Source organism: Rutidosis leptorrhynchoides, chromosome 3, assembly GCF_046630445.1.
Source record: "Rutidosis leptorrhynchoides isolate AG116_Rl617_1_P2 chromosome 3, CSIRO_AGI_Rlap_v1, whole genome shotgun sequence".
Lineage (NCBI taxonomy): Eukaryota > Viridiplantae > Streptophyta > Magnoliopsida > Asterales > Asteraceae > Rutidosis > Rutidosis leptorrhynchoides.
This window is the reverse complement of record NC_092335.1, coordinates 15,626,461-15,641,219: the sequence shown is the minus strand read 5'-3', so window position 1 is coordinate 15,641,219 and position 14,759 is coordinate 15,626,461. Positions and strand designations below refer to the sequence as shown.

Here is a 14,759-nt window from a genome sequence, read left to right as displayed (position 1 = left end):
GTAATTAATTTCTAATTAGAATAAACTACATACACTTATAGGTATGTCAATATAATTATGCAAAAAATTCAATACATGATTGAAATCGTTATACATTATACATATGTAAAATAAATGATGGATTGCAAAATAGTCCGTAAATAAAGGCTAACCTTCGCCGCTCTCGCGAAACGACATTTGGGGCAAAATCAGGGAGTCTTCATCTACGTACGGAATCATGGAACGAATATACCATTTTTTTTTATTTTTTTTTTTGTATATGGAATTTGATGATCGGAAAGTTTCTCTGATGGTACTGCTTCTATTCGACGGTTACCTTTACTTGTTGGGCCGGCACAAACTCTGGATTTTACGAACAATCCCAAATGGAGATATGATTTATCTTATTATAACTGGTGCTGACGTGGCTTTATTTATCATATAACATGTCACTGGTGTTTAATATAAAACGATAGCGACGATGATTAAACCCTAATTTGAGCAGGACTTTGAAAAAATTTCTCAATAATTGATCAGTTCAAATCAGAACATGCTTGTAGCAGAGAATACTATTTTGGGTCCCAGATGGGTTGCTCAACAGCTTGACGAGAAGATAAATGATGATGTACATGTAATTGGTCTTGTGCTTGGCATAGGAAAAGCCATAAGTCTCCTAAAAACTCCAATTTCCCTCTAAAGTGAAGGCCATCCTCACTTTCCATCCATATCTTTCCTTTCTTTCATTATCTCCAGTCATTTTCTTTCATCCTAGTTTAAGGGTTTTTGCCTTCTAAAGTTTTTTTCCCTTATAGTGAATCTACCCGACGTAATCGGACGACCTTCAACAATTAACCACCCTTCGAGATCATCACTCGATTCGAATTATCACGGTAACCGGACCGGATGTTAATGTCGTTGATTCTCAAAAAACTCCTCTTTTGTTGATCAAGACTATCTCTACCCTAGACGGGGATTTATGCTTGATCAACTACACTACAACTTCAAGAGTATGTTGTGAAAAAGTATGTGACACAACTTTAATTTCACGTAGTCGAATTAATATGCTAGGGCCAAAAGAATAGCTCTATGCCTCTTAGACTCTATATAAACTTAAGCAGAGTGCAAGTGAGCAATATGGTAACTTTGGGATTATGTTGCTGAATTATCAAATAATGTTTTTTATATTTAGTGTTCCTCGTGATTACTCTCGTTGTGGAAACTAATCATGCGCTCGTCGGCTTCATTGATAATTTGGTTTATAATTCTTTCTTGGATTTTTTATTTATGTTTATTCTGTACTCATTATTTTTTTGTCTAACAATTAATAACAATGTGTAGGTAATTTCGTATTATTATATATCGCAGTTGGAACCTAACGGTTGCAGTATTCTAATTCAAAAGAATCAACTTCATATATACAGGGACTGATCAACTGGGAACCGTAAGCATCTTCTCATTTGTTACTTCTTCAGTAGTGATTTGCGAACTGCATTTTCATGTAACATAGGAAGGCATGCACTACTTGACGAAAAAACACATCAGATTTAGTATCATATTAATTTGCACAATCATTGCATCGCATTTCAAACATTCGTAGATATTCTGGCTAAGAGGTTAAAGTAATTGCGATACTTCCTGCTGAATCAAATACATGTACAAGTGTGCAATATTGATTTATTGAATTGATAAAACGGAAGGCAGAAGGATCGAATGTGATGCGCTAACAATTACAGTAGTGAGAATCAAACGGTGAGAAGCAAAAGAAAGTACAACCTCAAGCTATTCGAACACCAATTTCATTTTTGCTCATCTTCAAGATTCAAAATACAACTTGAGGCAAAGCTGAGCGTTTTACAATACATTCACAATTAACGTGTCGCCAACACATGGACTCATAAACATTAATGAACTCTAACTAATTATACAACATATCATAATCCAGTATGCACCTTTTCACATAAACTAGCATCTATATATTTTGTAAGTTCTGTAACCGTTACCTGCATCCATTAGATGAAAATCTGGAGTTGGATCAAATGCTACCCTTCAGATATTGGTTAGATAATAATAATAATAGTAATAAATTGAAACACATACCATTCGAAAATTATTTCATCTTCCAATATATATGATGCGCCTTCTCCTTTTTTGACGGGTCAAAATCATACGCTCCCCTGCATCCGCAATTGCATTGAACCACTTTGGTCTTCCGGACGATAGCATCAGATATCCTATCACGAATCCAAACAGGGTCCCACAACCATATCCCAATATCACAACTTTCCATGTAAACCCATTCTCATCCTCATCTCCATCACCATCAAGGTGCGGTTCGTGTGGGTTCTCGTTGCACCTTTTGGGCAACGGAACACCACATAGATTCGTATTCCCTCCAAATGAGTTCCCTTCGAATGTGTTGAACTGTTTTCCAGCGGGAATGCGCCCCACAAGATGGTTTTGTGAGAGATTTAAGAACTCAAGGTCAGTCAACTCCGCAAGGCTTTGAGGGATCTCACCGGTAAGTTGATTCCAAGATAAATCTAATGATTCGATTGCAGCTAAATTTCCAAGATCTTGTGGGACGCGACCCGTGAGACTGTTGTGGGATAAGTCGAGCACTATTAGTGAGTTTAGACTTCCAATGATGTCTGGAATCTTTCCTTCAAAATTATTGTTCGATAGACAAATAATTGTATACTCAACAAATATCTGTGGAAAGTTTCGCTCCATCCCTTTCACGGAAACATCAATTGAGTAATACTCGCTACTCAATCTCAAGTATCTCAATTTTGTATCTGCACTACTTCTTTCAACATGCTTCATGGCTTTGAAATTTTGAAAATATTTTGATGGAAGTTGGCCTACAAACCTATTATGAGATAAGTCAAGAACTTGCAAATTTGTGAATGCTAATTCAAAAGTAGAAGAGGTTGCAATGCGTCCATGAAACATGTTCGATTTGAGGTTAAGAACCCGCAAATATGAAAGACCTCCTAACCAGTATGGGAATGTGCCATTTAAGTGGTTGTTTTCTAAATCAAGAACATTCAAGAAATGACAATTGGAAAAAGAAGTCGGCAACTCTCCGTATAATTGATTTCCTTTCAAAATAATCCCTTGTAAGTTTTCACAATTTTCGAACGTGTTTGGAATTGTACCATGAAAAATATTATTACCTAGATCCATCACTTCAAGAGAGGTAATATTTCCAAAGCATTGTGGAATCACTCCACCAAACTTATTATTGGACAAATCAAGTAAACCTAAATTGCTCGTGTTGCAAATTGATGTAGGGAGTAATCCTTCAAGCTGGTTGTAGTTAAGATTTAAATCTAACAGAGAATAAGTAATATTTCTGAAACATTGCGGAATGACTCCACAAATGTTATTCTTGGACAAATCTAGCGAACGCAATTTGCTCATGTTGCAAATTGATGGAGGGAATGGTCCCTGAATCTGATTGGACTGAAGATATAGATATTTTAGTCCATACCATCGAAATTGTGGCAAGCGTGTTATCAAATTAAGTGAGAGATTCAGGGAAAATAAATGACCATCACCTCCTATCTCCCCTGCCCACATAGGAATGTCTCCATTGATTTCATTGCTAGATAGATCTAAGTCTTCAAGATTTCTCATGTATCGTAAGAACAAGGGAAAGTCCTTTAACTTGCAAGATGCCAAATATAAGTACTTTAGATTATGGTTGGCATGATGTGTAGCATTACTGGTCGTAACTGATAAACCACTGTACGAGAGATCAAGATCTATAAGGTTCGTGAGACTTGATAACAAACTATCCAACTCCCACTCGCCGATAAAATTATTATAAGAAAGGTACAAGGAAGTAAGGTTGGTGAATACAGGGCTTGATCAACGTTCCCAGATAGATGATTATTAGTAAGGGATAACTCTTTTAATGAGGGAAGAGCAGACGAATTAAAGGGTACGTCTCCAGTGAACATGTTATCATGTAGAACGAGATATTCTAAAGAGGAAACAGTAAACAACCAAGATGGCAACGACCCGTGAAGATTGTTAACTGATAAATCTAGATGAGTAAGGCTTGAAAGGTTAAGTATAGATTTTGGAAGGGACCCCATCATATTACAATAAGATAGATCTAAATAATTCAAAGAAGAGAAAAAAGTTGTAGGACCCGTTGGAAAAACACTAGAGATATTAACACCCATAAGCCTGAGGTCTCTCAAAAGAGTAGAATTTTTAACGAATCTATTGAAAACATGAGGTTGAAATACTATATTATAAAGATTAAAATTATAAGAGAGATCTAGTGAAACCAATTTAGGAAGATGCGAGATTTCTAAAGGGATATGGCTTGTAAAGTCGTTACTTGACAAGTCGAGTTTTTCTAAAGACGGGATATCAAAAATGTAACCCGGTAATTTTCCGTGCAAGTTTGCACCCCTAAGACTTAGTAATTTCAAAGAAGAATTAGATACATTAAGATAATTAGGTAAAGCTAAATTGATAAAAACACCAGCAAGCGAAAGTTCTTTTAAAGAAGTAGAATTTCTAAGCACGTTTACAAAAACATGAGGTTCGATACTAAAATCATTCCAAGAGAGATCAAGAGACACCAAATTATGAAGAAGTGTGACGTTTGTTGGCACTTGGCCGGAAAACTGACATTCTGACATGTTGAGATGTGTGAGACTTGTTGAAAACCTTTGAATTTCAGGTGGAATATTTGAACCACTAAAATTGTTAAAAGCGAGGTTGAGTCTCTGAAGGTGAGGAAGGTTGAAGAGGGTTGAGTTAGGAAGGATGATACCTTTTATCATACCACAACTTAGATCGAGACCGATAACGTCACCGCTCAAGTAGTCACAAGTGACTCCATTCCAATTACAACAATCTGTATTTGTGTTCCAGTTCATCGTAATTGGATAGGAACCTGTAGCACCAAGCCAATCCTTACACGGGGAATAATTTGGAGGATCATCGATTGAGTGATTGATGGAAACGAGGCTGTGTTTAAATACAAGTAGAGATCGGGACTGTTGGGCAGGGCATTTATATCTGTTGTAAGCTCGTATTGAAATAAGAGGAAACTGGGGAACAAGCAAAACAGAAGAAAACGAAGACATAATAAACCAATTTTGAATAACTCAATCTTTTTTTTTGTCTTTAATTAAAATAACGTCTAGATTAAACGTTAACACGATGCGGCACTTTATATGTTACAAGTATTATATATAGTCACAGTAGTAGTATACTCTTGCAATGTAGTTGCGTTGAAAACCAGCCCCTTGTTACTCAGCTCTATAGAAGTGATAATAAGCAAAGGACCAAAACTGTAAGTAACGCTAACTTAAGTTAGAGTTAAACTTTACAAGCTCTAGTAAGTCTTCGTCAACTCAGGTAGGGTCTAGACCCTAATGATGATGTCTACTGGTGTAGACTTTTCAATTAAGCTTCTCTTCGTGTTTAATACATTCGTTTCTCTTGTGGCCTCTATATACTCACAGTAGCATACTTTGAAAAATCAGCTCTCATTGAGTACTCTATCAAGTCAATTGTTTTGTGGTCTAGCTTTATTTTCTAAACGTACCATTTGGGTCATAAAAGTCTTACAATAACTTATTACGGATTTAGAGTTTAGTCATGTGGCTACTGAAGCGGTTATGTTCTAATATTTTCGGCGATTCAACGGGCACCAGTTTTCTCCCGATGGTTCATTGTGTTGTCGAGAATGGTATAGGTGCTTCCGAATATTGAGATTCAAGTTTAGTCTTGTTTGTTTAGCAACATTTACTTATTGTATTCCCTCCATGTTGGTGGCTCATTTGTTATGTTTAGCTTAGCTTGTTTGTTACCGCTTTTCACAACTTGTGTGCTAGATTTCCCTTCGTCCCATTAAACTTATCATTTTTGACTTTTTGTTAGACTGAATTTTATAATTTTGTCTTCATTTAATTTTAATTGTTATATGTAATGTTGAATTTTCAATAATTAAAGGAATACAATTGAATTTTAATAATTTTTATTGTTATTTAGTGTAAAGAGAGGGGAATAGACAGAAATAGTAAGATGGAACGGACATAAATTGTAAGATGATGGTTTTTATAGGGACAGGAGGGAGTATATTTTATAGTCGTGACTACTTTTTACAGCAAACTTTTATAAGAAAATTTGAACAGTTTTTACAAATTTTCAGCAATTCAATTGTTCAAACGAAACGTGATTCTGATGCCACACCTCATTTTTGCAACACTGTTAAGAACTTATTAGCACATTTCTTCAACGGATTGTAAAGAACCACAGCATCACAATTATTTTTTCAAAGGAGTTAAAATGGGTAAGAATTACTAAAACATTTCCTTATAAAACTATTGAGAATTTGTCGAATTTGTACGAAATTGCAATTAATTTAATGCGGAATTGTCCCTTTCAAACGACTAAAAGAGTGGGCGTTTTGCAATATGTATCGTACACTTCAGAATATAGGTGGAAAAAAGTCGTAATCAAGACTCGTCACCCATGTGAAGGCGAATCTATAAGGTTTGAAATTTATAGATTAAATGGGCCCCTTTATTATAATCTCTTAACTTGGTTTCATTCAATCAACCCTTTTTGCATCCTTTAATAAGATTCCATCAGATAATTGCAAGATTTGCCCTTGTTTTGACTCGCTCCCAATCATTAGCCATCAATAATTCATGAATTAGTATAATGAATTTGGTAGATCTGCTAAAGCTTGATTTTTGTATAGTGGTTTAATACTTTAATGGTTTCCTTTATTTATTTAAGATGCACAAGACTAGCATACAGAACATTGTGTTACCAACTGATATAGACGAGATAACAGTTTTGACATTAATATATTATTATCAAAATGGAACCATTCATATACAATAACTTATCAAGTAATTCAGATTAAAAAGATTATGGATCTAAAAACGATCACCTGCCCCGGATCCTAGCAGGGGAATGGGCACCCTTGTCGCTGTTACTCTCGTCATCTATGTTTTCATCAAACTGATTATTGTTATTAACACTCATTTCCGAGCTTGCATTGCTGCTTGTTGCAACAGGGGAATCTGAAATCATTCGATTTCGTGTGGGCCCAGATCTCACACTGTACATTGATGATGCCGGAATTTTCGTCATCAATGGCCTCAAATTACTTGGCACTGTCCTCCTTATATCCTGTTTCACAAAACAACCCAAATTTAATAACATATTAACATATAAAATTTAAATGAAATATAGATTAAAGGGAACTAAAGCATAACATACCATGTGTCTCATAGCCATGTCTAAAGATTTCTTTGAGAACGAGCTTCCAAAACCAGAGGTGTCAGGAGATGATGACTTCCCAGATGAATTACTGTTGGGCGAGTGTTTTTCATTTTGCCTAGGTGGCATTAGTTTACGCATATTAATTACCCGTTCAACCATCTTAGTCCCATACGAACCCGGGCTAACAGTATCATTAGCTTTAGCATAAGCACGGTTCAACGTAGAAACCGGTACAGATGCACCACTCTTACGGTTCACACCGTTAGGAAGCCGACCTCTTGAAGGCGAACATGATTGCCTTCTGACCCTTCCGTTTGGACCCGGTTCAATAGACGAAGACCTGCTACTTGGTGCACCAGCCCGGCCTCTAATAGAAGAAATTGGTCTATCAGTAAGCGAGGTGCGTAAATTTGGCGGTGCGTCGAGGGTGTAACCGGGCATCTCATGCGGTTTCCATGGTATTGGTCTTGATTTGGGTGAACTGGTTATATTAGCAACTGAAGAATGAGATCTAACCGAAGGGCCTGATGTTTTAGCGACAGTTGTTGATGTGGCGGGCCTTCGTGGTGGTGTTGGGGCCCGCGGTGTTGGTTTGGTTGTAGATAAAGATGGTCTACTTGTTGGGGTTGAGGATCTTGCGGTTGACCGTGATGTGGGAGTTGAAGACCTTGCGGTTGACCTTGATGTTGGAGTTGATGATCTAGCTGGAACCGTTGGCTTAGACGATGAAGACAAGGTTGGACCAGAAGAGGCAGCCGAAGATCCTGAAGGTCTAACAGCTGAAATTGAACGCGGTTTGGTTTTGGAAACAGGATTCAACATGGCTCTAGATTGGGAACCTAAAGCTGACCTATCAGTTGGAGTTGAAGGACTTGAACCCGAACCTGACCCTGAACCACCTGAGGAAGATGGTCTTGGTCTTGACCCCAGGTTACTCCTATTAGCCTCTGGTTGTGTATTTATCAACTACACCAAAATTAACCAAAAAAATACATCATTAAAACATGCACTAATATGCATACATGAAGCATTAATCAATTATTGAAGAATGATTAATCAAATGAAGAATGACTACATAACTAATTAATCAATTATTGCTCTTACTCTAGACTTTAGAGTACTCGGGTGACCTTTAGGACCTCCATTCTGATTCATGACGGTTTTCTGCAAATCGGCTTCTAAAGAAGGATAAAGAGGAGTACCAGGAGGAGTCAAAAGCCTGAAAATTTTACAACTTCACATAATCAGCAAACAAAAATTGCCCTCAAACCTTACTTCACACAAACAAAAAGAACAGATTAATTCAACGAACCACAGTTTACGACGGTATAACGGTACAATGAATGAGCATACACACATTTATAACATATATTCTTCCTCAAGTGCAAACAAGAATAAAAAGCCAACCATAGTCTAGACGCATATGACCACCATAGCTTTAACCCCACAGAACAAAATTCAAAAGATAACTAGCCCTAAAAAGTTTAATCAAAATCAAAATGTAAATAAAAAAGAATTACCAATCATAATCATTCTTATCATTTTCAGAATTCAAAAATTCATCAGCGCCAGTTCTTCGCATAGTGGTTGCAGATTGAATACTGTACATATGAGAATTCCCTGTTCTTGAACCTGTAACACCAAATTTTATGTAACACCCAAACATGAATTCAATAAAAATATAAAATACCCTCACTTCATAAATCATAATTACATATCTATGTAGGCCAATGGGACATAATTATTAAAGGATATACAGTACATAGGTTTAGATTTTTGTCCATTTGCATTCCTAATAAATAAATGTTAAAATTGATGAAACAATTAATTAAAGTGAAAATTTACCAAGTGATGAATCAAATTCAGCTTCAGCGTTATGAAGAAGCAAATCATGACGTTCTTTTTCACGTTTTCTCATTTCCAAAAATAACCCTAACTCTTCATCTTTCTCTCTTAATCTAAAACTTCCATTTAATTGCTGCCGTTGCCGTTGTTTCGCCGTCACCGGCATTTCTTTTTCCGGCGCCCGGTAACTCCGATTCATCTCCACAAAATTAACCAAAATCTAGCACTTAAATAATCTCCAAAAATTATTACTACTAAACTGAATTCTGACACTGTACAAACAAGGCATAGACAAATTTACAAACCAACTGCAATAAATTGTGTGTGAACAAAAAACTTAGAAATTTGAAATTAGGTGAGATGGAGACAAATTAGACTGTAGGTCTGTAGGAGAGAGATAGAATAAGGAAATTGTTAAAATAAAAAATGTGTCGATAATGGAAGATGTATGCTATAGTAAGTTGTACGTTTTGGATTGAAAGGTGTAACTTTATCTGGATTTGGAATTTAATCAAGGATGAACCATTAATAAAGATATGTTTATATGTTTATTTACGATGAAAGGCGTTATTATTTCCTTTAGACGTTTCGTAATCAGAATTATTACCAGTTTGTCCCTTTTATTTTTTTTGTTTTGACACCTTTTTGACCTGAACTTTATTAGTATGTCGATAACGGTACCTAAGGTTTTCACAAGGATGTCAAATATTTAGATGCTTATTTTAGACTTGGATATTTGGGCAAACACGACTTTTCTTTTCTAACGTGTAATATACGTAGATACTATATAATGACATGTATTATTATTATTATATGATTTATATCTAAAGTAAATTATATATTATATCTAAAGTAATTATTTAGTTGGTCCTTATGATTGTATTGAATTTTAATTCAGTTTTTTAAATCTTTTAACTATATCGGTAGTCTTTTACAAAGTAATTAAAAATTTGTTATCTAAATAGTCCTTTAATATAATGAAGATCAATCAATAATTTAAACGTTAGTAAGGGTTTTTACCAGCGATGCCCACATAGGTTAATCGTGGGGGTTTCCTCCTGAAAAGTGGTAGGACTGTAATGATTCGTACCAAGAAAATGATCAAGTGAGTGAGTGTCGACATCGCGTTCGAATTCACATCATTGCTCCTAACCGTCATTAAAAAAAAAGTCAAATCAAAAGACTATCTATGAAACGGGCATTTAAATAAAGGACTACCTAAGCAATAAGTTTTTAAATAAAATACTATCTTACATATGTTTTCTTATGTATGGTGATAGAAAATTATTACAAATGTATAATAATATGTTATTATGACTTGTGAAACTAGTTATATGAATAGAGTCTAGAAGATGATGAATTGTATTGAAGATGAACAAACTTGAAGCCTTGAAGGTTGCGGTCCTATGTTAACGATTGTGAGGTGAAAGTGTAATTGAGTACAATCAAAGGGATCCAATGGAGTATAGTCATAATGTTAAGGGCCTATACTGGAGTTTTTCTCACTTTAAAGTTACGTTATGACAACCAAAAGGTTTTTGGTTTAAGTTCAGCTTTTTCCTTTGGTTTGCGACATTTGGATTCAGTTCTTATGAATTATGATATTTCAAGTAAAAGTAGAAGTAAAAGATACGATCTTTATGTTTACAGTATCGGTCCAGTTTGTACGTTTACTTGTGTATAAGCGTATGTGTACGCATTAGTCTTGTATCTATAAATTTATAAGAAACATTGTATCACTAAACGATTTTTAAAGCATATTTAAGCTCGTGCTTACTTAAACTTGAGCTCGCGTTTGTTTACGTTTGACTCAAATTAAATTTTTAACGAGTCGAGCCCGGCCTCCATATAATTAAATATTCTTTGAATGTGAAAAACACCGATACAAAAGTTTACTAAAAATAATTGATACTTAGGGCCTGTTTACTATTTTTTCTATTAAGTTCCGTATGAATATAGATGGCAGAATGAATAATGAATGATTATATGTAGTAAGACAAAAATGAAATTGTTGTTTACTTTCATGTTGAATGAATTAACTGAATGACAGTAAATGACTATAATAACCTTGAGAATTAAAATTTGTACTACTCCGTATGATTTTACATTACAATATCATCAACCATATACGGAGTAATAATAATAATTCATATTCATAATCCTAAATAAATAAAATACTTTAACAAATTAACAAATAAAATACTTTAACAAATTAACAAATAATTGCTATTTACATTGCTGTTCTACACCACCACCATCAATTTTATCATCACTTCTATTTTCTTTCTTAACCAACAACCAAAACTACTACTTTCAAAAGTACCACCGTCAAGTGCAATTCACCAAATAATCAGCCACACTTCAATCACCGGTACTCACGGCATATACAGAAAACTTCCTCATCCAAACTTCAATCATGATACTTTATCATCCAAAACTTCAAGCATCCAATAAATAATAGTAGTAATGATTTCGGATAAGATTTCAAGATAATAATTTTCAGGGAACTTCGTCATCCAAACTTCAATCACAAACTATTATCCCTCACTATTTCAAAATATGATTTTCATTTCAACTGTACATAGATCGACGGTGGAGGAAATTTACTTCGCTTTACTTCTCAATCTTGAGATTTAATTACTTCTGGATTGTCGGAGCAGGTATTGATTTTTGAGAGGTTTTGATTTCACTGAGAATAACAGATGAATATATGTTTGGGATGATTTTTTGAAGAGAGCGTAATAAGAAGGGCAGATGAGGAAAAAAATTGGCTAGATGGGGAGGAGTGAGGATTTTGGGGTGACCGAAACAGACACCCATTAAGTTATAATTATTTATTGAGCCACAAGTAAACACCTCACTTGGGTGACCGAAAGAGTCTTCCAGTCAACTAAGCCCATTAAGGTGTTAGTAAACAGGCCCTTATATGAACACAACTATCACAAGATTACATAGTGATCAACTTAAATCTCACATATTCAAACTTTATTAGCATCATATCTTGTAGTAGGTTAGTCGAAAACGATTATGAATACCCCGATTAAATCGTGTCAAAAAAATCATAACGGCTAATAGTATTTCCACTCAATATTTTAATAGATTCACTCATTAACTACAACTTTAAATCCACTGAACAAGTATTTATTGCATAATATGAATTAAATGAAAATCATATTAGACCGCTAGTAAAAATATCATTGGGCTTATTTAACACAGCGAAAACCACACGGAAGTTGCTAGCTGTCACGTCTATGTACCAAATCACAATATTTGATTTAACCTTGTACTCCGTATATTTTTAATAGAAGGAATTTTCATATTCATTTGTGTTTGTCATCTAGTCTAGTTATAACAAAGGTAATTTATCCCGGTTAGAAGCGAACTCGATAAAAAAGGAATTGACCTTCACACCATCTTATGTCCCTTATGTGAGCACCAAATTGAAACCATTGATCACGCGTTGTTAAATTGTCAAAAAGTATCTTCAATATGGATACAATTTCTCGATTGGTGGAATCAAAACAACATAAGTATCTCTAACATCAATGATGCCATCATCTCGGATCAAGGCATATCACATAATTCCATTGGTTCTTCAATATGGCAAGCTGCTAAATGGATTGCGTGCTACATTATTTGGAAACATAGGAACTTAAAGATTTTTTCCGGAAAAATATGGAACCCCGCTGTGATAATCTCCGAGATCCAATCTCAAAGCTTTAGCTGGATCTCAAATCGTTCACGGAAGAAAACACCTATCGATTGGCATCAATGGCTACTCAACCCGTCATTTTACGTGTCACCTCCTTCAAACCGCATAGGCGTCGGTTAACATAACTTAATTCAAATCGGGATGGTTTCGTTATTCTATATAGCCTATGTGGGTTAGATTAAATGGGTTGGTTGTGTGTCAACTTTGTAGTCGCTTGATCGGCACGGTTGTCCCCTCCTTCCCCGCTTGTTGTTCTTTTACGCAAGTTCGTCCCTCGTAGTGTTATCTAGTCTACGTCTCCCCCGATCATAAGTTCAGATAATTATTCCATATTTTCTCAGCTGATCCGTTTCGTTTATAGCATTGTATAAAAGCATATAGGGACTTGTATTGTAATATTCCATATAATAATAATAATATTTTTGCTTTTCAAAAAAAAAAAAAAAAAAAATTTATTCCACCGGAATGCTAACTAATGATCAATGCTAATATTAGAAAGACTAAAATGACGATGCATTTTATTTTATTGATTAATTAGGTAAGGTGTTGTAGTTTGACAATATTAAATAAATATTAAATATAGAGTAAATAATATTATATTACTGTATTGTCCGGAAATATTTTGAAATCTACTTTTCAATAATTTAGTAGTAAAACAAAAACTAGAGAAACATAGTTGCATTGCAATACTTTATGAATACAACTTTGAAATAAAAGGTGAGTCATTAATTCATGATCACTTTCGATAAATTCTAACTATGCAATAATAGTTGTATTACGTGCATGAATTGATATATTTTAATATTTTATCATGCATTTATGTGATATAATTGTTCTATCTGATTCCAAAAACTTTGAAGATAATTTTTCTAAAATTATTAGTCTCATGTACTTTTTCGCATTGTGCTCGTACATTTTCTCATTTGTAAAGAGGCCTAGTAACTTAGTTACTACATTAAGAGCATCTCAATAGTGAGTTTTAAGTGTTTCAAAATGATACACATACTAATACTAATGCTAATACTACTACTACAACTACTAATACTAATACTAATACTACTAGTACGAATACTAGTACGAATACGAATACAAATATGAATACGCATACGCATACGCAGACGCATACGGATACTAATACTAATACTATTACTAATACTAATACTAATAGTCTAATACTAATACTAATATATATACTAATACTAATAGTGATACTAATAATAATACTGATAGTGATACTAATAGTGATACTAATACTGATATTGATACTGAGTTGCTAGGCCCAATTGTTAGTCTCGACCCAATTGTTAGTTTTTATTTGGGTCGAAAGTGGTGCAAGTGAACCTAGTGTGTAGATTGTTGTTGTTACTCGTGACCCGATATGTATAAGTGTGCATTATGTATAAATTACCGTTATTAGTCCATGACCCATTTTTAGGCGTAATTTGGGTTGTTATTGTATAAATGGACTTTTTGGGTGGATTGCTCGTTTTAAGAGTGGCCCGGCCAAATGATGCCGATATATCGTATAAATATTTATGTATATATGTGACAACCCGAAAATTTCCAACCAAATTTAAACTTTAATCTTTATATGTTTCCGACACGATAAGCAATATTTGTTAAGTTAAATTGCAAGAATTTTAAACTATGTTCATACATTCATTCAACCTCGACCAAGTTCCAACGATTCACGAACCATTAAACGAATATGATTATATATGTATATGTGTATATATATTATAACTTGAAACGTAAACAAAATATTAGATTAAATACTTTATATGATTGTATCTGTTTCAAAATGTTTATCAATGGAATTAGAAGATAAGATCAAATGATTGAATTATCAGATATATTGAATTATGATTACAAGTCTCTGTTGAAAGGCCCACGTTGATTTGAGAAATCTTTCCATTTTAACAATATTCGAAAAATGGTAAAGTAATTTATAAATAAG

General features: G+C 34.3%; 1 protein-coding gene and 1 pseudogene across 1 annotated transcript; both read right to left on the bottom strand.

Moving 5' to 3' along the window:
- Positions 1–1,759: 1,759 nt before the first annotated feature.
- LOC139895774 (receptor-like protein 6) lies at positions 1,760–5,157 on the bottom strand (annotated as a pseudogene).
- A 1,749-nt stretch (positions 5,158–6,906) lies between these two features.
- LOC139899698 (uncharacterized) lies at positions 6,907–9,497 on the bottom strand. The gene is made up of 5 exons (XM_071882540.1): positions 9,091–9,497; positions 8,766–8,877; positions 8,350–8,464; positions 7,243–8,211; positions 6,907–7,152 (listed from the first exon to the last, which is right to left on the bottom strand). The coding sequence occupies exons 1-5, from the start codon at positions 9,287–9,289 to the stop codon at positions 6,907–6,909; spliced, it is 1,641 nt and encodes a 546-aa protein (XP_071738641.1). The 5' UTR covers positions 9,290–9,497.
- Between the last annotated feature and the right edge of the window lie 5,262 nt (positions 9,498–14,759).